Source organism: Myripristis murdjan, chromosome 7 (assembly GCF_902150065.1).
Source record: "Myripristis murdjan chromosome 7, fMyrMur1.1, whole genome shotgun sequence".
NCBI classification, from domain to species: domain Eukaryota; kingdom Metazoa; phylum Chordata; class Actinopteri; order Holocentriformes; family Holocentridae; genus Myripristis; species Myripristis murdjan.
Window position 1 is genome coordinate 11,012,974 of NC_043986.1, and position 22,889 is coordinate 11,035,862.

The following is a 22,889-nucleotide window of genomic DNA, read 5'->3' on the forward strand; positions in this document are numbered from 1 at the left end:
TATTGCCCCGCCCCCTCCGCCCTTCACATCTGCTGGCGGTGCGCCCAGATGCAGCTGGATGAGTCGGCGGAGGCTTTGTCAGCACTTTATCGCAACCTGGTGGCAAGCCATGACATTTCATTCATCAAATCACTATTATTACATGAAAAAAAAAACCCAAAACAAAATAAATAAACTTTTACAGGACTTTACAGGCTGATTCACAATCACAACGCTTTCTGGATTTGACTTTCACCACACTAGTGCAGGACACCAAAAAAGGACACCGGTTTGGTTCTCAAGAGTGCAAACTTTAATCAGCTACTTCAAAGCAGACAAATGATGGTATCTGCAAATTATGTCAAAGCACAGCAGTTTCTTTAGTCTAGACACTAACGCTACGTCTTTCCCTTGCCACAAATCAGATTTCAAGCCTTTTTGCGGTTTTGGTGACAGTGTTGGAATGGGACAGGAAGGCTGCTTTGCCAGGTATTTGCTTGCTTTTCTTAAGTTTATAAGCTGTAAGTGGCCTGTTGTGCTTGAAGATAACCCATAAACATGGCTCTCTGGCATATACAGCATCATCCTGTTGCATTTGGCACTACAAACACATACAAACACTAAGCATGGGAACTAGGGCAGCTGAGATGTTTTCCACATCATCAAAGTTCGCTCTTCATAAAAGCACAGTGATTTAGACTCTGCTGACAGTATCATATCTGTTTTCTCAGTGGCAAATGTGAGGGTCCACGTTTGTAATACTTGATCTTGATTTATAAAAGCAACTTTCAGATATATCTGGTTAAAACATATAAAAACTTCATCTGGAACATAATGCGTAAACGCTCTGAAAAATTGTGCACAGTTTTGTAGTATTATAAGGCAATAATATAAACATATATAAACAACAGAATACAGGGAATTGTTTCTAGCTTGTAAAAAATAAAATTCAAAAGAATCACCGTTTGTCGAGGCAGATCCTGTAAATCCATAATAAGACATTGCCATACCTTAGGATCAATAATACATCAGTGTGATCACAGCATAAGGCCTTTTGTGACTAAACTCTGAAGAGGACTTTTAAGTGCTTTTGCACATATACAGTATAACCTTGGTACGTTTTGCAACATGGTTGCATTATTATCAAATATCTATTCAGCCGGAAGATACTGAAGACTTCATCTCTGAAAGCATGGACTCCGCACAGGTAACACTATGGATGATCAGCTACAAGACAAATCTGTCTTCATAAATACTGATGGGCTGTGCTATTGTGGATTTTTTTTTTCTTCAGTGATGGTCCAATTGCACATAAGCTGAATAAACAATAAAACACAGACAAATCACAGAAGCAACAATCAACGTTATATCGTACTGGAGATCAAGCATCTTTTCTTCTAGTTGGTCTCTGGTACCAAATCGTACCTGAAAAAAAAAGATAAGAGATATCAGCTGTTTCCCTGTATACAACAGAATTTAAAAAAATAAAATATAAAATACAAAAAAAGAAAATTTAAAGGAATACTCCAACATTTTGGGAAAAAAAATCCTTTTTCCAACTTGGCCACTGTGTATATAAGACAGCTTCGGAATTATAAGGTTTGTTTTTTCATTTTGATGGAGCTAAGCTAATGATTCCCATAGACTCCAAGTCTTTATGCTAAGCTAACACAAATTGCTACCCACTAGAACTGAACCACTGGACGTACAGAGGTGAAAATGGTTTTGAACATTTTGTCTTAGCCTGGGTAAATCGGACAAAGGGTTTCTAGCCCAAAAAGTTGAGGTATTCTTTTAACATCTGTTACAACTCCAAGAAATTATACAGTGTTGGTCAGAAGCTATTTCAGTGAATACCATTGTGTTACACCAGTCTTGAGGTCAATTTGGTCCAGGTCCAGCTGCAACTGAGGACAAAAAGGAAAAGCAAAGGATGACCTCACATGCCCTTATGTCTGGCGAAAATCACTACTACATCACCCAGGCATGCATGTGAGATCGAGTGATAATGAACAACGCTGCATTGTGGGCAACAGTGATGATGCTTCAGTTTACCTTGCCAATAAGTTCCTTCTCTCTGCTCATGAAGGAGACGTTGTGTTTCACTGACAGGTCCAGTCGTCTCTGCGTGGACTCCTCGAGAGAGAAATCAAAGTCAAACCTACAGAAAGGGAAACAAAAGTCAGAAATTACGCACAGCATTGTTGGAAAGTCAGTAAAAACCCCAGACACTTGGGACACAGGAAGGGTAGTCTTGCTTCCTTTCTCACCTCTCATTGAACTCTGGGTTGAGGTCTCGCTTCTTGGTGGCAGTCTTCCTCTTTGTGGTGCCTTTCTTGTCGGGCAGCAGAACGAAGGTCACATAAGGGTCTGCACCGTCCTTTGAACAAGCTGCCAGGGCCCTGCCGGTACACAGATTACATTCACAACATCATAAGGATGTCGCTAGACTCAGTACTTAGGTACAATACAAAAAAGAACTGAAAACAATACCAATACTAGTGTTTTTAGTGTCAGTCGCATCACTTCACTATTCTTTCCCTCTGTAGGGGTGGGAAAAAAATCAATTCACTCAAGTATTGTGATTCTTTTTTTACTTTTTTTTTTTTCAAAATGTATCAGTTTTTTATTACTGAATTGATTTAAAGTAAAGCTTGGTATGTGAAACTAGACAACCTAAGAAATCTACTGGCACCAGGCATGTCATAATAGGCTGTCAAGGTGTCCCTTGACCTCTGACCTCCAGATATCTGAATGAAAATGGGTACCCATGGATCTCCCTTTTGCAGACATGGGGAGACCTGTTGGTACCCAGAGAACAGGGTAATTCATAAAAAAATATTTTTGCCTTTTCTAAAATAGTGTATTTGTGCAGACTGGGGCGTAAACTGTCTTGGAGTTCCATAAATTAGGTTTGACTGGAAAGCTAAGACTTTTGTGGATTCAATCAGCTAAGTTTTATTCATGTGTGATGATGTTAGACCCCATAGTAGCCATTTCATTGTAGTGAGACCATTTTTGGAAACTTGATGTCACTGTATAAATTGACCCATTGTGACCTTTAGGATCATCACTGCCTCATGAAAACTAATTTAAAAAAATTGCAATACATCATAATATTGAATCACACTACCACAATATCGAATCAGCACCCAAGTATCGTGATAGTATCATCAGCATATCGTGTCCCATTATTCTAGATTATTCTAATCTAGACTCTGCCTGAATGTTTAATCGCTTGAAACACTTAAAAAGTGCAGTTATGCTTCCTGGACTGTAAATCAAAATAAAAGCACATAATTGTATATTTATTTTTTGTGATTACAGCGGTACATTCTACACTTTTCCTCTAATTTGGAACTAGGATTTTGCTGGGCGGCTTTGTTTTCTGCTTGAGGGCTGCAGGCCGATGTTGCACTTGTAACTCGTACTTCTTATTCTGATGCGGCCTGTATGTTTTATTATTTTAAATACATGACATGTTTACTTGTTGATGTTTCTACAGACTTTTTAAATAAAGCAATGTAGTGCAGATGAGATATCTGTTTTCGCTGGGGTGATCAAATCAGATTTTGAGAACCACATAACTTCGCTGGTTTTCGTCTCAGCTGTCGTGACATGCCTGCATCACAGGGCGGCACCAGCTGCTCCAGGTTTAACGTTCAATGGTAAAGGCACGGTAACATATACAGACCTGCAGGAGTACACAACGATGAAAAGCCTGCTCTCCTCTGTGGAATAGCCGATGGAAAGCTTCACCTGGCCGGCTGTACTTCCATGATCACCGCTTCTAAATACACACCACAGAAAATGCGATTAATTTGTGCATGTAAGCAACTTCAAGTACATAATGAGAAAAAAACACAAAGCAGAACTAGACATTCAGAATCAGCATTTTTATAGGATGGAGTGCATTAGAAAGCATGCCAATAAGGAAAGCTTGCCAACAACTCGCTTAACAGTAGAGGCATTAACCAGACAATGGGCCATTGATGCCAGTGCGTGTGTGTGACTCACATGGACAAGCCAGTCCTGTGTCGGAGGTCTAGATGCGCAGGGTCCCATCTGGGGATGATAATATTGGAGCTGCCCTCTGCGTTGACATCGTCAGACGTGTCCCCCGGAGCCTTACGACACACCGCCAGCTGAGTGTCCAGGATCTGCGAGACACATGGACGTCGATGCTTAGCACGACAAGGCCGCTATTATTAGCTGCTGAGGGAAAAAATCCACTCTTGGACACTCTCATGCACTGTTCAGTGTTCAGTCTCAATCTGTGATGTTTAATGTATTCCAGAAGATATTTTGTGATGAAGTGTTGTACTTTCGCTTTTTTTTTGGTCTACCCATTTTTCATCAACTTGTCACATCTACACTGCAACCCCAACAACAACAAGCAATTTAGTCTTGTTCGATGTTAAAATCTTGTTTTTCTTTTAACCAAGTGAAAAAATCAGCTCGGGGGATGAGATAATCCCACTTCTTTCCAATGCTAATTAAATTGTTTCCAGAATTTGTGTAATTTTCTTGATATTAGTGGCTGATCTGCCTCATTCTGCCTTGGTTCAATTTATTCTTGGTTCCAGAAAAATTCCTGAATCAAGTGAGTAAGGGGTAAACCAAGGGATAAACATGTCGTACTCAGCTGAAGGTTATACTAATAATGAGAGCAAGAGAGTGAGGAGTCAAGAAAAAAGGTGCCAGTGACGGTCAAAATGCAGAATGTCTTGTTGCTGTGTTGCACTTTAGTAAAGCCTGAATAGACCAGAAACTGTTGTCTTCCACTTCTACAAGCAATTTCTCCTCAAACGACTGTTGAGCATCAGTGCCAAATGGTGGATCTAAAAAGAAGCCCTTGCTGTTTGACTCTGAGTGGCACCAAATGCTGATATACACCACTGATGCCGTCAGTAGCTGAACCGCTTCCTGCCATTAAACTCATTTGTAGCTGCAGTGCAGGTGTTAACCTGATGTCATGTCATCGAGTCTGGAAAAAATATGACATGACTTTCCATGGCTAAAATGTTGAATTACCATGACCTATATAAACATAACATAACTATTTTTGTTGACTGAAACACTTCAGATTGAAACCTCAATTTGGTGAACAACTAATTACTGATTTTTTAAACTGCTAAAATTCCATGATATTCCATGAATTTACAAAACTCTGAGCTGGAATGGACTTTTCAAAATTCCCTGACTTAAGAGAAATTTCATGGTGCATGGGAACCGTGTGTGTATCTAGTAGTGTATTTTATTGTTACAGCACTCTGTAACATAACGTAGTAACAATGTTACAATACTGATCTTTTGGTAGGAAATTCCCTTGAGCTGATGCCACAAGTGATAAAATACCACAGAACCAACCACCATTATGCTGCTCACACACTGCTCACATGGACACACACTGTGTATTTGGTTACATACAGAAAACACACATGGTGTGACGTCAGTACCTTGAGTGTGGCCCTCAGCAGTATCTGGCTCTCTGGCAGAGCTCCCTCCAGACCGAGCCAGCGGTCCAGCAACAAGCCCGGCTCACCCAGCACCTCTCTGAGAGGAAGCACCACGGAGCCAAGAGCCTGGCCCCAGCTGTGGGAGAGCTACATACAAACACACACACACACACACACACACATTCAACACACCCTCAGGCTGCAGCATTACTGAACCTTAGGCAATCCTGGGTTTGATACAAAAACAATCATATCAACAACTGCATTAATAATCAGCAGTATGACTGAATGTCATCTGCCCTGCAATCACCCGGCTCATTTAGTACAAATTCAGATGTTGACATCATCTCTCACCTTGACTGTAAGCATTTCATCTTTTGGGTCACGAACCAAAAAATGAAAGGCTTCATCCCATCGTGGTGACGTGGAACGCTCACAGATCTTGAGAAAGAAACAACACAGGAACAATGTATCGGTTTACTCAAACAAAGTTTCACTCTCTGGCACACAGGAGCTCTGGTAGGAAAAATATGACGCACTACCTTGGTTCGGTATATTGTGCTTTTGAGGATAATCTCAGCTCCAACTTTGGGCTCCTTTCCATTCTTCTTCAACTAAGAACATATAAAAACAATGATGTACACTTGAGAGACACACGGCATCTAATACATTTCAAACACACATAACATCATCAATGATTTAATATGATCGGTGATCACCCAGCGACAACTGCATGATGCAGTGTTCATAGCAGTATTGCACTCCTCCATTCCTTAGGGCAGGGAAATACCCATCTCCATAAAACAAACAGAATCCAAAGGAATCAGAGTTGTGATCTCACCGGAAGGCCGTGGGCACGCTCAACATAAACAAACAACACAGCTGATGATGGCACAACTTTGTTCTGGTAGGACTGCTGGGAGTGGTACTGCAGGATCTGGACAAACACAGAGAAGGACGGGGAATTTTTAAATATGTTGTTATTGTGTAACTAATAAAGGTGTGGCTGCAGTTTTAACCCCTTCAGACCCTGCGTCCATTAGAATGGACATGACATATTTCTGTCTCTAAACCAATAAATACTGGGTAATTGAATGATGTCAGTAATGCTGGTTACTGGTGGGATCCTGATTATCCAAACATAATCATGTTATGACTTTGAGCACGCTCTGAGAGAGTGACAGATATCGGACAAGACAAGCATGGCTGAGCGACTACAGAGAGGGAGGAGTCAGTGCCCATTTTCAATCAAAAATATAAATTTATGTTCATGATGGCCAAACACATTTTCTGTCAGCATAATTGTAACTGTTACAAGTGATAATATTTTAAGTAATTTTGAACATACATCATATGGTTAATTTACAGGACTTTTTCAAAGTCTGATGTCCATTGCAATGGACATGAAAAAATACTATAAAAAACACGAGTTAGCAAAAATGTGTTTTTTCCACTTCGTTTTTAGGAGTCAGGAGTCAGAATCAGTTAAAAAAAATTTTTTTTGCCCAGCAGAAAAAATGCAGGTCTGAAGGGGTTAAGTTGATACATATTGGCACTTTTGCACCACTATCCACAAACCAAACACACAAACATAAACAAATACCATAATTCAATTGCCCTGTATCTGCAAACATAAGCTTCCACTCCACCAGCGTACATGGTGCACCATTACAAGCCGAAAATCTCCTAAAACCTTCTAAGACCCTCATTGCCCTCATGCACCTTATTCTTTTCTCAACAATTTTACTCAATACACGATTAAAATAAATAAAGAAGATAAAAAAGGCAGAAGATTGAAGACATATTGAACCTGCTCCAGTCTGGGTAGATCTGAGACTCTGGACAGCCACTCCATCACCAGGTGAACTCGGCCCGACTTCACATCATTCAGAGTGTACCACTGTTAACAAGAGTGGCACAAAATATCTGTATTATGATATACAAAGAAATGTGACAAGTGAAAACAGTGAATGTTTTCTCTGATCGCAAGATTTCAGCAATGTTGCACACGCACCGTGTCTATGAACTGTGCGCTGATGATGTCTCGGAGGTTTAGCTTGAACCTGCAAAGACAGGGCGCGGTCAGTCCTTCATTCTCAGTTCCCACTCGCACATTGCCTCTCAGCTACATTCACCATTACTGCCAGTTACGCTGTGCTGCCTATAATGTTTACATAATACGATGACACACCTCCCGAGGAAGTCATCCTGATCAATGTCCTTGTCGAACAGCTCAAACTGGACCTCCTGCCCAGGTAGCTGGGTCAATATTATCTACAAATAAGAGAAAAAAAATGGGCATAAAATAGAATCTAAGGCCTGATAATCCCACAGATGACCTACATGTCAGGTTTTTAAAGTGGTGATACCTCATAGAGTTCATTCCAGATGGGGTTGAGGTTCTCTTTGATGGTGTGGCTGCGGAAAGTGATACCAGCGACCCGGATCTTCACATAGGGGTCACTCTTCCCCTTGACCATGCCCCCCATGAAGTTGTCTTTGGCGATCAGGTTTTGGGCCTCCACCAAATGGATACGCAGAACTCCCTGATTAGTGATTAGTGATTAGTGAATGTTTTATTTCGGTCATTTTCAAGTTGCAGAAATCAAATACACACATAAATAGACAATATCTTGTACACATATTTTTAAACAATAAATAATATTTCATTTCCTTTCAGTACTGGAAAACCAAAACAAATATATGATATATACAAATAAACACTGACCAAAAAGGTATAGGCTGAAGCCTTGGCTTATTTTGCCTATCCTTATTACAACACTAAGCTTTTGTCAGCTCACTTAAATAATAAAATAAAGTAAACGAAAGACACAAAAACAAAATATGTGTATATTATACATACAAAGGGTCCCAAGGCAGTTCATAAGTACACTAGTGTTCATAATATTGTTTTATATTTACTGATAATATTATTTTTAAATAGCTTTATAAATCTATTAAGTGTATTACATAATTTCATTTCTATTTCTAAATTATTCCATAAATTTACACCTTTTACTGTTATACATCTTTGTTTTACATTTGTTCTTGCCTTTGTTTTTTTGAACATACAAATCCCTCTCAGTTGATATTTACTCACTCTGATCTGAAACATCTTCTGCATACTTTCTGGAAGCATGTTATTATTTACTTTATACATGATTTGTGCAGTTTTCAAGTCAACCAAATCAATGAATGGGGCACACGAAGGACAGGGAGTGTTATTTCACCATGTGTGTGTGACAGCTCTGTGTGACCGTTTCTCACCTCAGTTGCAAACTCTGGGTCCGGGGTGGTGTGCTGCGGTCGGGTGGGTTGAGGTTTAGCTGCCCCGCCGACGCCCCCAGGGCTGAGCTCCGACGTAACTCCCTCAGGACCGAGCACCGACCCGCTGCCTGAGGGTCGCGGGGATGGAGTTGTAGGAGTGGCTTCCTCATTTAACCATAACACCTAGGAAAGAGGAGAAGAGCGTAAAATAGTAACTGACGGATGGATGCAGCAGTTCATGCGTATTATCAACCTCTAGGTGCTATTTCCTCTGACATTTCCACTCCAACAAGCATTCCACAGAGCAACACCAGTGTGACAATGTGAAAGCCTGACAGTACTGTATGATGCTTGACGAGAACATAAGACAGTAAAAAGGTCGCTCAGACATAGCAACAGTAACTAATGAAGCGCCGGATTTAACAGAAATGTTGGAAACAATCAATTAAGATTAGAATTAGGATTACCTTTGCACTGGGTCAAGGATTATGCTTAAGGTTAGTTGAGTGCTTAAGGTTTGAAACAGGATTAGGCTTAGATGAGGATAAGGCTTAAATTTAGACATGAACTGAAGAGGGTTAATGTTAGGAAACTAATGAAGTCAGTCAGAATCAGAATTACAATCAGTAATACTTTATTGATCCCTGGGGGGAATTTGGGGCAGTTGCAGTTGCTCAACTTCTCAACATATAAGCATAAGTGAAATTACAAGAAACAGGAAAGGCAATAAAAATATATGCATTAGAAATTTGAAAAAAAAAAAAAAAAAAAAAAGTATGTGCATTATGTACCATTAATAATATGTGCTTTAATCCTACAATCATATTAAAACAATATATAAAGAAATAAGAAATTGAGAATATGTAAAAAGAAGTCCCTCTGAAGTGTAGTAATACAAATGTCTGTGCCTGTGCATCTGTATGTGTGTGTGTGTGTGTGTGTGGGTGTGTGTGTGTGTGTCACCCACAGTTTTTGTGTTAAAACCAACAGGATATTCCACACACACAACACTATGGTCATGTGATTCTGCAACATGTGCGAGATGGTTCTCTAAAATGTGGTCGATGAACAAAAACAAGCAAAGTTTGTTTGTGAGTTTGTTCATGGATGGAAAAGAGCAGAAACCTGCATGCATAATATCAAAATTTAAATATTTATTATTCAGTATTTTTAAATTGCTTTTTGCTACATGGCCTATGGGGCCGGTGAGACTTAAGCTTCTTGCTCATGGACACTTGAGCATGGTGGATGTTTGCTAAAACCAGACTTGCACTGAATGTTCTAGCTGAAGGACATTCTCTCTATTAAATTTGCCACTCTGCATGCATAAGGATGCACAAACAAGCGTGCAAGTCTTACCCACCCTAAGAACGATTTTGATGTAAATGCGGCTGGCGAGACCAGAATTTTCCAGCTGGAACCACTGGTCCAAGGTGAGCTCAGGGGTTGCCAAAATACGGGACAGGGGGATGGTCAGGCTGCCCAGGGCCAGAGCGCGGTCATCATCCTTCACCTACAGGAATGCGGGAGTGGACGACATGGAATTAGGGTGAAAAGCACAGCAGGAAAACCAAATGTCATTATGGTCAAGTGTTATAAATGGAGTAAGAGTACGGGTAATTTGATAGAGCGGCAGGAGCACCCAGTTTATACAGTGATTTATACAAAATCAGAGGGAAGATCAATTGAAACTGGAGGGAAAATCAATAAGCTATTTAGTGTAGTAATCACCGTGACATCTGGGAGGCACTTGTATGTGAATGTTTTATAGCAGGATAAATTGCACTATAGAGTCCTTTTCAGTCCAGTAATGTACCTGAATATCGATGTCCTGTTTACGAGGATCCTGAATAAAGAAGGTAAAGGCATCCTCCCACACGGGGTTGGTGGTTCCATAGCAAGTCTGGGGAGGACAGAAGGAAAAGATTCATCGTGTTTATACACAAGAGTTTGGTTAAAGGTATTAATTAAGATATCAAGATAGTTGGAATTTGCTTCTCACCCTGCTCTCTTTGGTTGCATCCTGGATGGAAAGCTGAACCATCGGGCTGGGGTCCTTGTTGCCTTTCTTCATCTGAAACATATCAAATATTCTAATGAGATGGAAATTCAACATGGACCGCACAACAAAAGCCTTAAACAGCATTGCTCTTACAGGCAGCTCTTGAGCCTGATCAAGGTAGACGGCTAGGATGGCAGCGGAGGGAGGATCGGCTGTCTTACTGGTCAGGTTCTGGTTCCTCTGGATCACCTGGTGGAAGAAAGAAAAGAGTAAAGAGTAAATGGAGAAAAGGACCAATGAGCCACAATCCAGGGGGTAAAAAAAAAATTCCGACTCACTTCACTCAACCTGGCAGCAGAGGGCAGCAGAGAGAGCCACTCCAGCCTGAGGTGAACGCTGCCCGATGGGACGTCCTTCAGATTGAACCACTGTTGGCAGAAACAGAGCGGTCATTAAATACATATTGTTCTCATCTGGCTGACTTTAATGAGTCTGGATTGGACGACAGGGTGGAAGATGGCGAGATCAGAGCCGATCACGAGGAGACATGGGATCTGCATGCCACATGCTCACAGGATTATTGCAGTCTTGGGAGCTGTTCAGGTTCTTTGTTATGACTACTGAGATACCCTCCAGAGCCAGACAGACACTGCAGTAATTGTATTCTTGGATGTGTTGTTTAAACAGCAGAAGGTTTCAACCTTGTCATTGAGAGGGGAGTGAAAAAATAAAGACAGTATAAAATATCCTGTCCAAAAATTAAATATGCTTCATGTTAAAATTCATCATCTTCTTATGGCTACCATGCACTCACTGTCGGTGCATTATTTGATATATTAGATGACAATGTATGAAATGGAGTTGCACTAAAATCTCCTTGACTATTTTTTATTTCTCATTTATATTTGAAAATGTAAAAAAAAAACATTAAAAAGGCATTCATGAGGACTGGAGTGTGACTCTGTTTCATAAAAAATTAAATATGAATATTATTACTCACATCATCCACAACTCTAGCCTTCTTTACAATATCAAGGTCCACCTTGACCCTGAGAGAAAGAGAAAGAGAGAGGAAGAGAGCGAGAGCGGGAACATGAGCGGGGACCGTGAGACAGAGAGAAAAGGACGTTCAAAATTCAAAAACAGCATCATGGCCCAGCATGGCAATTGCAGAAATGGAGATGGCACGAGGAGCACATAGAGACGGTGTAAATGAGTGAGAATGAATGAGCTACCTCCCCAGGAAGTCATCCTGGTCTGGGTCTTTGTCAAACACTTCCACCTCCAACTCCTGACCAGGTACTTCATGGACAATCACCTGACACACACACACACATATAAACGGACAAATACACAGTACGCACAACAAATATACAAATATAGGTACAAGCACAAATGACACAATAACACAAGGACATGCAAACAGCGTCACAATGGCATAAAGGTCTGACTGCTAGCTACAAATCGAGAGTTAAATATCTATTCACTGTTTGGCTCAAATTTTAATTTGGGTTTCAGGCACATGTGCCTCTGTGAGCCCACAGTTTGTGCAAGTCCACTGCTGCTGAAACCACAGCTTCCTGTTATTGCAGCTGCAGATACCATCTCCCCAAAACTGTTTAACACCAATGTGCCGGTGACATATTTACCACCAAAGACTTGGTGAAATTCCTATGAAGCAAGGACACAAACACATCAACAGCAAGCTCTAATAGTCGGCGCACAACTTTGTGGAACATACAGCATTTTCAGGCCTGTTCAAAGCCTAATATTCAACAACGGATTCTTTTGTCAGCTCAGTTAAACAGTGTATTTTACCCCCTCCCAACCAGTCTCACCTCATACATCTCCCTCCACTGGGGGTTCAGGTTGCTGTCCACATGATGCGAGGTGAACGTCTGGGTTCCCACGCGGAGCACGGCATACGGGTCAGACTTCCCGTCGATTAAACCCTTGATAACCGTGTCCTTGGCAGTCAGGTCCTCCGCTTCCAGCAGGTGGATACGCACAACTCCCTGGCATGCACAAACATAGACACGCAGGCATACACACACAGGGAAAATCCAAATCTTAGTCGACAAACTTGGTCCACTGGTGCACGTTTTCACTGTGTGGATTGGCTATGTGGCTTTGAATCTATGTGTCCTCTTATATATGTTGAGACCGATCTGCTTCTGTCTAGTGTGGGTCAGAGTCTCTCCAGGCCATTCATTATTGAGACAGTTACCCTTGGGAGAGGGGAGCGGAGCTGCGCAACGTGCAGGTCGGCCACCAGGGGGACAGTGAGACGGTTGGGGAGCACCAGGTAGGAGGCTATTGCATCCATTATCATAGTGTCCGACATGGCACTGCAGATGAATGCAAGGGTGGCGTTGGAGACACACAAGGATGTGACAGACATACAGACAAATAGAGGCTATATACTACAGCTGCTGACCCCGTGAACATGCGTCAAAAACATGATATTCAGATTCTCAATAATGTCGCCAATAGGTAGCAACCATTGGCTAAAGATGATGACATTTTTCTGTGAAATCATGTTGGTTAACGCCACCAACAGGGCGAATACAATTAAAAAAGAATGACAAACTGTCATCAAAATTATTGCCAGGGGAGGGTCTGATATTTCAGCGACAAAACACACCTCTGACAATATTTTAATTGTATTTTCTTAAATCTACCTTATTATTGAAGCATGGAGTCCTAATACTACATGCTGAATAAATACAAGTAGAAAACACCAACAATATATTAAGTTCTATTAGAGATTAGGATTCAAAGCTCTACTCCATGAACTCACTTCAACCCTGGGATATCCAACAAGTTGGTCAGCCCAGTCCAATTAATGTCCAGTTTCTTTGGGAGTAGATGAAAGAGAGATACGAGTGAGTGCAGGCTTTGGATAATAATTATAATTCAGTGCACAATTTGACTGCAATCAAAGGCTCGTGCCCTGGCACCACACTCACGGGCCTGCGGATGAAGAACATTGTGATGGCTCCGACCAGGGGCACATCTCCGATAAGAGGCTCGAGGATCACACGCAGCTTCCCGTGGAGCTAGAGCGAAAAAAAGAAAAGAGTTACGCCACGTCTTTTCTGAGGTCAAAATGATTCATTAAATACTGCAAGAATCTCGCAATGTTTTTTCACATCCAATACCTGGATTCCTTTCACCCCTGCTTTGCAGAAATACTTTTTGATTTCCACATTGATCTCAACATCACCCGCATAACTGCAAGAAAAGAGTGGGGACAGATCAGACAATGGATGAATGTGTAACTGGGAGAAATAGGCGTATAGTTATGTAAGAACTGCTTTCTTTTTGTCGTTATGCAAATAATAGTGCTTTGTTATAGGAGCAAACTAAGTCTTGTCATACTTGTTTAATGTTTAATCTATAGTTAGACTGATTGGTACAATATCCACAATATGAAATGCAATACCTCACATACAAATCCAGCAGAACTTGTCTCTTATCATGTTCTGTGTGAGCCTTCACCCCCACCACCTTCATAGCCTGCGAACACAGTGGCTGCGATTAAACAAGTAAATAAAACTGATAAAGAAGATGCAATCTGAATGTTTGCGTAAGATAATGTGAAACCATGTCAGCAAGGAGGCTTAACAGCATTATTATTCACTGTAAAGGGGCCATCCGTCTGTATGCCATTAATGAACAGCCTAGCCCTGTATGACCAGACCTCTGGGGCCTCTTGCCAAAAGAAAAAAAACCCAGCCAGACTTTAGTAAACTTGGTAAGGAAGGTAAGAGTTTATCTGCCAAGACCAATTTGCTTAGACCACAGTAACAGCCTGGGTTCCGGCGTATTTTCTTGGTCAGGGCATATTTATAGTACAAACTGCTGCTTTTATCAGACCAATCATATACCTTGTCTCCCAGGTTGACCTTTGTGAAGCTGAGTGTCTGCAGATGAATGCTGGAAGCACGGATGGCAGGGGCGATGGTTTCTACCAGCAACTTTTCCAGATACTGGCCTACAAAAGGCCAAGCCTGCTGCAGGATCTGCAAGGTAGACGAAAAAAAAAGTGTTGATGCACTCTTTTTTGGCGAAGTTTGACACTGAGAAAATCAGGTCATATGTTTTATTACAGTATACAGAGGATGCATTGAGTAATCAAAAATGATCTGATTTATCATTCATTATATAGAGTTTGTGTTCTCATTCAAATGTAAGTATTTCTGTTCTTTATTATATAAAGGCAATTATGTAATAATGTACTGAAAAGCACTTCCTTTCTTACAAGTTCAAGACAAGTTTATTTAGAGCTCCATATCACTGTTAACTGTCTCAAGTCATTAATTTACAACAGACAAAACAGGATGACGCCCCTTGGCGTCATCCTGTGGACAAGAAAAAACTCCCCAAAATACCCCCAAGGTGGAACAGGGAAAAATGGAAGAAATCTTGACAAAGACCCAGTGAACTAATTGCAAACATTATAGTCATAATGCAGAAGAAAACACTCTGGCAGACAAAGTAAGGACAGCAAAATTAACAGGGGCTGCCGACCTAAAGATGGGAGCCACATCCATGCAGTGAAACATGGACACAAACCAGTCACACACACAGAGGAGACAGAGGAGAACAGAAAACCACACGATCAAAACTGAAAGTGGAGAGGAAAGTGAAGAAGAGTGAGTGTGAGGGGCATCTAACCTGGCAAACACTAAACTAAACTATGACCAGAGGCAGCCTGAAGGCAGAGCCTGAGCCTCCTTCAATAACCAAAAAGAAATGATCCATGAATTAAAGAAAACGGATCAGGGTAGTTTTGTTTTAAAGGTATCAAGAGGGTTTGCCCCCCTGGTTTGTGCAGGTAGACCACTCCAGAGGAAAGGAGAGCGGACGTCGTTTTAACTCTTGAAACATCTAGTCATCCAGCACTTTGAGATCACAGATCTCAATTTACACACATCTGTAAATTGAAATGAAGTCAGACAGGCAGGCCCATGTAGAATTATATATGTCAATAAAAATCTTGAAATCTGCCCTGGCATGAATGGGAAGCCAGTGACAGGAAGTTAGTGTAATGTGGTCAGACTTCCTCGTTCACGTCAGGACTCTGGCAGTAACTGTGTATTGTGCAGAACATTAACTATTACAACAGGGTTACAGTGAGTGACAAACAGGTCGTGTTGCATGTTAGATTGTGGCATACACACATTACAAAGCTGCAGCCGCAGGCTATTTGCACAGTGATGGAGTTGCTTTTCAAAATGAGTTAACTAAGGCTCCCCTCTGACTGAGCACAATAATATAACTGTGAGGAAAACCTCAACCTGAGGCATCAATAATGCAATGCTTGATGGTTGTCTAGTAAATTAATCATAAACAATGTCCTCTGGCATCAGTCTTTTTGGGAAATTCTGTAAACATGTGTAGATAGAAAGACAAAATATATCCTATCATATCATTGGACTAATAAACAACATTTTTTTCATTTGATCAGTGAACACATACTGTAATGCATCATTTGTGCAGATTTATCTCATGCAAAACATTTACATTTTGTATCAACGTTATCCCTCCTCATCCTCACTGTGGTGTTGCCTTCGGCATCTCGACGTGAGGTGTGACAGAGGAGTATGAACTCTCATCATCTATATGCCATTCCTCTGACCTGGACCTCTAGCGCCTCATGGGGCTCCTGGTGCTAATGCTTCCCTCTGACGAGCCACGGCAGGGTCAGTTCCATGCATTATTTATGAGACAGTTATGGACATGCAGGTAAGAATGGTGCAGTCCATAAAATGCAAATCCTGAGAGGCTTTCTAAGCTGCCTTACTCACAGACTACATATCAGCTCTTCTATTAGTGTGCACTACTTCCTGCACGTTGCCAGATATGATAAAAATGTGAGGAAATGTTGGGGCTGGGGTGAGTGCGTGCAGCCCAAATCACATGTCAGGAAGCCTAGGCGGAGAGCGCGGCAGTGGAAGACGAGTCCAGCAGTTTACCCTCCTAAAATGTGGATTTTTTTGTCACAGACTTCATTACATTTTTGCCCACCAGAAGGGCGCATTGTGTATTAGCATTCACACCCACGCTTGCCCTGTGCTGATGCTAGGTTACTGTCGTGACAGAGACAAAGTGGCTGCGATATCATTCGAGCAACTATCCCTGCCTCTTAATTACAACAGTAGATAATCTGCCCTGATGAAGGGACTCCAAAGGGATCCAGGGCAAACATAAAGTCTGCACATGTGCTGTTTACCTTCATATAAAACATGAGGCATTGCCAATATTTTTGCAGTTACTCAACGGAAAACTGCAACACCTTATCTCGGTATTCGAGCATTAGTTATTTCCTTTTCTTCCCTATCAGATGAATGTTATCAGTGCAAGCCTGCACCATATCTATATTGTTGTGTGTTAAAAGAGATGCAGCTTTAAAAATGATGAGCTCCTCGCAGCATGCAAACACACACACATGCACACACATATACAACAGGATAAAAACGTACCTTGTTCAGCCACTCCACTTTTTCCACATCTGGGAAGTTGACCTGTGGGCAAGTAAAGGCCAAACATGAACTCTCTAAGACTTCAAATATGACAGGGTAGTGTAACGTGGCTGTGTGAGGGGAGCTGGAAAGTAACTACTTCATTCATTATTTCAGTATTTTTCTGAGCATTTTTGAGAGTCCACACTTCATTTTTAGATTTGCAATTGGTGAGTAAAATGAAATTTTTTACCAAGCATGTCTCAAAAATTTGAGGTGTTTCTGTGCTTGAATTGTGTACTTGTACTCCATACATACATAGAGAGCATGTATACTTGTGTGTGGTTCTAGTAAGATACTCTTAGTCTGAGTAACATTTAATGCATGTACTGTTAGTCCAGCTTGAACAGGATTTAACTGGATAGCAGTATTTGTGCACCAGCACACACTTGACCGCTGAAACAAATTCTTCATTTTGGTCACTGATTAAATTTCAGAAAACCATCGAGCACAGCGCTTCATTATCACGGCAGCCATGAAACCTCATTACACCAATCATGTCCCAGGCACACAAACACACACACTTTTCTCTTGTCTCTTGTGTCCTGATATGGTGGTCCTGGTCTCTGCTGCTCTCCACTCGAAGATGTTTATGAGTCATCATGTTTTTGGAGCCAGATAAGGTCAAGAGCAATTCTACTGTGGTGAAACGGGAAGTGAACAAACACACACACACACACACACACACACACACACACATACACACACAGACTATAAAGTGCCCTCTTCCTAAGAAATTGTTGATCAGTTGTTAAGTTGTAATACATTTACTGTAAGCTCTCCCAAACATAGGCTCATTGTTTCCACCAGGAAGACTTCATCGTGGTCTCATGTTATAATTCACATTCCTCAGAGTGGCAGAGGTTCAGACTAATTCCCCAGGCACTGCACATTAGGAATGTCCAAATATAGACTTTGCCAGGGACAGGAGAAAAAATGTAATGAGCAAAAAGTCCGTCACGACAGTCACGCATTTACTGGTGCAGGTTACCACAAAGAAAGTCTCTCTTCTCTCTCTCTCTCTGTATGAGTGTGTGTGTGTGTGTGTGTGTGTGTGTGTGTGTGTGTGTGTGTGTGTGTGTGTGTGTGTGCGCGCGTTCATACAGAGAGGATTCACTTAGATCAATCATTCAAATAAAACACAAGAGCTAGTTAATGAGACATGACATGAATTAGATTATTAAACATGTAGGCGGTGACACACAGCTCTGTCCAGTGGATGGAGATGCAGCAGCAGTGTGACTGGGTATCATGTATTTCATCCCATGCGGTACTGTAGTGGCTGCAACCTGACAGAAATGACAAAAAAAAAAAAAAAAAAAAAAAAAAAAAAACCCTGCAGATAATGACCATGACCATGCCAGCACAGCTCAACCCACTCCTTACCCATGGCGGTAGGTCTCTTTTGGTCCTGAAGACCTTCGCGGTGGTGAATTCCATCTCGTTCTCCAAAAGGTACATGGCAGACTTGAGCCTCATCACTTTGTCCAGTCGGCTGTGCTTCCAACCCATGTAGATCATCAGGCCGAACAGGACGATACTGATGCTGAACCCAAAGTACCCGGCCAGGTACACCGGTAAAAGCGCGCCTAGGCATTTCCCGAAGGACCACAAGACGCTCACCGCCCGTTCTCCAGGTGGATGAGCAGGCGAGGCCGAGTCCGCAGCCCCCTTCTCTTTGCCCATACTCGGCTCTGCATCAGCGGGTGGCATCGCAAGAGGCTTTTTTTCTCTGGATTCCCTGGCTCCGGTGGCCTTCAGCTCCTCTGCGGCTGCGTCTATTCGGCGGGCGCCGGAGAAACCTTACCAGCGTGTTCCTGTGGCAAACATCGACAGATCGTCGACTGGTTAACAGCTCATGGTTTCGTTTGTGGACCGCTGCGCTCTCCAACAGCGCTGCGGGGCACTAAAATATTCCGTGGGTCACTTGCGTATACAGCTTATTCACAGCGACAGCAAGCAGGACGCAAAACCTGCGAGGGCGGACTCAGCTTCAATCCCTCCTTCCCATGAAATCCAGTAGAAAACTAAACCCTAGAATTAACTTGTAGCGTCAGTAACGCGGGCGGAGCGTATCGTGCTTGAACTGTACCACTGTAAAATGGAGATTTCCCCTCAACTAGACACCCGATATGAAGTCAAGCCATTCACAGCAGTGTGGCATGCAAATCAGGGAAATCAGTAAACCTTATGTACGTTAGTATCAATGTAACGGATATGCTCTTTTTCTCCCCGTTATCTTTTTTTTACATAAGCAAAACGCCGGTGCCTGCCCACATAAGCGCAAGCGCTCAGCACACTGCAGCAGCTTTTACGACAGAGCCCTCCAGCACCCACAGGCTCCCTGATAGAAATTTCAGCTTTGCACAAGTTCAGTGGGAAACACGGAAATGGGCAAGAGGCACAACCAGCAGTGGCTACGACTTCACCCTAACCCACAAACAGGCCTGCTATCACGGATGCGCCAGCTGCCACTAATGCGATATTTACGCACCAGTAAACGCAGCAGGTAAACAGCTCAAATCTGCGGCTCAGGCTGACCTGAAATGGTTACTGACCATATAAAAATCGATCATTTGTGTTTACTTCATCCTGCAGGTTTCCACGCCACCTGTTTTTGGACGGAAGTTGTTCCTTTGCCTGGCAGCGAAAAGGGTTTTAATCTCTCCCTGGTTACTTGGATACAGCTGGGAGAGCTGCTCACCAGCCAGGCTGTAAAGAAAGAAGCAAAGGTGAATTTTGATCAAATAACCCGTTTTTGGTATGCCATATTCTTTCCAAATAGGCTTCAAAAGGGTATTCTCTTGCACTTACAGTTCAGTTTCCAGTAATTTCTAATTGCCAAGTTATCTCTTAGTATTTCCTGGTAATAACAAACTGTTAATATCCACTTACCAAGGATAAGTTCCTAAATAGCCACCAGGAAGGTTATTTAACATACTTGCAATCCATCTTTTAGATAATTTTCCAGTAAGTGATTTGTGTTTCCAACTTTTTTTCCTAATACGCTAAATACCTGGTAATTAGTGGGCTGTAAAATAAAGGTTACCTAAATATATATTGTTTTAAATGAGTGGCATCCCCCTTTAAGTCTTTAGCGCAATATGAAACCTGGCCCGTCACCAGCGCACAGTTTGGTCGTCTCATATCTCTCAAAATAACTTTACCATCAGCTTCTTTTGTGAAAACCATGCATGGCGATTGTGCAAATGAAACTCTGAACTGTGCTTCTGAAAGAGCGTCATGTGCTGTGTGGCAGCAGATAAAGGGGCTTTACACGGGGAATGCCAGCCAATCTGTAATTATTTCTTTATCTCATATAGAATAAATAAGAATACATCTATTAGTCATGAATAAACCTTTAATGATGAGAGAAAAAAACAAGTTTGATGAGATCCTCTGCATGTTGACTGGTAATTTCTCTCCATTGACCGCAGGACAGGTTGTTTGTTATCATGCTGTGTGACAGTAATGACTCTGTAGCTGCCACCAAACTAAACTCAGCCACTGGCTCAGAGCCCACACTATACAACCACAAACCCTCTTTGCTCTCATTTTAACATGCCTGTTGAAAAACTTAGAACACGTGCATATCACACACAACCAAGATCATCAGATCTGAGTCATGCAACTTTTGGGCAATGGAAAACATCTGCTTTCTCCCTCTCTCTCAGTTATCCAGAAACAAGAAGCAGAAGTGGCAGTCATAAGGGAATGATGTGTTTTTGCTTCTTTGGAAGAAGATCAAAGTTCAAACTCAGGGTAAGTGCTTTCAGCATTAAAGCAATGCAAACGTGTATAAATCATCATTAATTTACCTTTTCACTATACAGGAAACCTACATTATTAACTAAATAATGTCCTTGCTTTCCCTTCTTAGTAAGATGATAATAGAGATGTACCAACACCATTCTGACTAATCTCTAACTTTAACTATTTGCAGAGGGCATGTTGATGCATGTTGCAAAGTGATCCAAGGCTACAACATAGAGATCGAGTTTAAGCAAAGAGGACAGCTCGGTGAAGCATGTAAGAGTAAAACCTGTGACCCTTGTGCTCATCACAGCAATGTCAGAAACCAGGTATTCCTGAATTATTAGCCTCTTCAGTGGGCTGGTGAGCTGTGGGCCTGCTTACCTACAGCCGATACGCTCCTGGTCTGTCTTTGTGATTGCATTAAGTCCAGATGAGTCTCCAATGTCACTGCTGGCTATTGTGGGCACAGTCTGTCTGCTGGATAACCTTCTAAAATACAGAATGTGTCTGCCCTTTACAAAAAAAATAAGCGATCAGGGCAGTGTTTGGCTTGTGCCCATTGAGTTACATCATTTATTTGTCTAGGATATGTCCTCTGGTTAATTGTGGGCAGTGCCAGGAGGTGGACGGCTGACATTCTGCCCACTACTGGGACACAAGGCACTTCTAAAGACCACAGTGAAAGGAATACATACAGTAAAATTGCCTGTTACCATATCACCTGTATCTGAGTATCCCAATTATTCACACCAGAGATATCAAGATTTATATTACACTAAGTCAGCTTGCTGAAGGTGTGAGACAGTTTGTTTCACTGCAGCTCCCTCTGCAGGGATAACTGCGCGTAAGTCATCCACATAAGTTTCACCAGTTTCCTGCAATGTGTCCACGGCAAAAGAAAAAAAAAATCTATTCTAAGACTTCACTTTTGTATCTTGGTCAGGCTATAATAACTGCATCTGCTTCCTTGTGCAGGGACATATGCATGTCTTACTCAAAGAGACGTCTTGATTCATTTGGGTATTGCACTGCATTTATATGGGGTCATATTCAAAGCAGAACTCTCTTCTCAGTTTCATCCGGGTACGAGTGCAAATGGAAGTGACTGAGGCTGTAAAAGACAGATCGACGCTGTGTCCTGTGATAAAGTGCCCTCTAGCCACAGCCTGCTTGTAAATCACCTCAGCTGAGAACAGAAAGGTATATTGGAGCCATTTCAAGGACTTAAAACAAGACATATAAGTGAATTGTTGCTTGAGACTGAGCAGCTGTACAAAGATACCTGCATACACACACACAGCCAAGTCAGGGCATGTACATCAACATGAACTGCTCTCAAGAGAAATTTTTCCCATGGCTTCCTCCTGCAGACGCACATGCCAGGTCTGAGGATGAACTGCTGATGAAGATTTCCTGCCAAGGGCTTTGAATAGACTTGTCAAATAGTACCGCAAGGTCTAAGACCAGTATGCACTTGACAGGATGCAATTACTGTACTCTTAAAATAAATAAATAAACCTGACAACTCAACAAAAACAAAATTTCCCTTAAGCCTTCTGTCCTCCAAGCACAATGCAAGAGGTGTCGAAGATATAGGATTTGACATAGAAACTTTTGGGATGAACACAAAGACTTAAGGAATGCCAAGGACATTTCACCCAATTAGTTTTACTGAGTGAATTTAAATCATAACCCAGTGTTGTTTTTAAGTGGTGACTTGAATCATGTTCACCACATTTTAGCTGACCCACTTAAGACCAAATTAAGTATGACACATATCTTTGCTTAGTTTGCCATGCTTTGTCTCAGCATGGCAAACTAAGAAATTGCCATGGTGTTTGCATGTCATTATGGAACCCCTCTTTAATTTGTGATAACACTTTATATGTATTAGGCACT

The 22,889-nt window shown here is 41.7% G+C and overlaps 1 protein-coding gene and 1 long non-coding RNA gene across 2 annotated transcripts; one reads left to right on the plus strand and one right to left on the minus strand.

Moving 5' to 3' along the window:
• Window positions 1-269: 269 nt before the first annotated feature.
• esyt1a (extended synaptotagmin-like protein 1a) lies at window positions 270-19,876 on the minus strand. Its single transcript, XM_030056135.1, has 32 exons — window positions 19,793-19,876; window positions 18,621-19,051; window positions 17,196-17,237; window positions 14,598-14,732; window positions 14,153-14,226; window positions 13,869-13,941; window positions 13,677-13,766; window positions 13,508-13,563; window positions 12,935-13,055; window positions 12,546-12,722; window positions 11,943-12,025; window positions 11,708-11,756; window positions 11,046-11,135; window positions 10,861-10,956; window positions 10,708-10,779; window positions 10,522-10,608; window positions 10,069-10,218; window positions 8,706-8,888; window positions 7,808-7,984; window positions 7,630-7,712; window positions 7,453-7,501; window positions 7,249-7,338; window positions 6,280-6,375; window positions 5,981-6,052; window positions 5,793-5,879; window positions 5,439-5,585; window positions 3,997-4,139; window positions 3,674-3,769; window positions 2,250-2,381; window positions 2,035-2,140; window positions 1,837-1,886; window positions 270-1,404 (listed from the first exon to the last, which is right to left on the minus strand). The coding sequence occupies exons 2-32, from the start codon at window positions 18,945-18,947 to the stop codon at window positions 1,377-1,379; spliced, it is 3,261 nt and encodes a 1,086-aa protein (XP_029911995.1). The 5' UTR covers window positions 18,948-19,051; window positions 19,793-19,876; the 3' UTR covers window positions 270-1,376.
• LOC115362277 (uncharacterized) lies at window positions 19,620-21,635 on the plus strand. Its single transcript, XR_003928484.1, has 4 exons — window positions 19,620-19,743; window positions 19,833-19,966; window positions 20,909-20,996; window positions 21,178-21,635. It is a non-coding gene; the product is annotated as an uncharacterized LOC115362277 (long non-coding RNA).
• The last annotated feature ends 1,254 nt before the right edge of the window (window positions 21,636-22,889 follow it).

What these genes read in the sequence shown, in the direction of transcription:
- esyt1a (XM_030056135.1), bottom strand. Translation starts at nt 18,947, where the DNA reads ATGCCACCCGCTGATGCAGAGCCGAGTATGGGCAAAGAGAAGGGGGCT. An exon ending in TTGGATATCCCAGGGTTGAA is followed by an intron (nt 13,056 to 13,507) that starts GTGAGTTCATGG and finishes ATTCATCTGCAG; the next exon opens with TGCCATGTCGGACACTATGA. An exon ending in AGTGGAGGGAGATGTATGAG is followed by an intron (nt 12,026 to 12,545) that starts GTGAGACTGGTT and finishes TGTGTGTGTCAG; the next exon opens with GTGATTGTCCATGAAGTACC.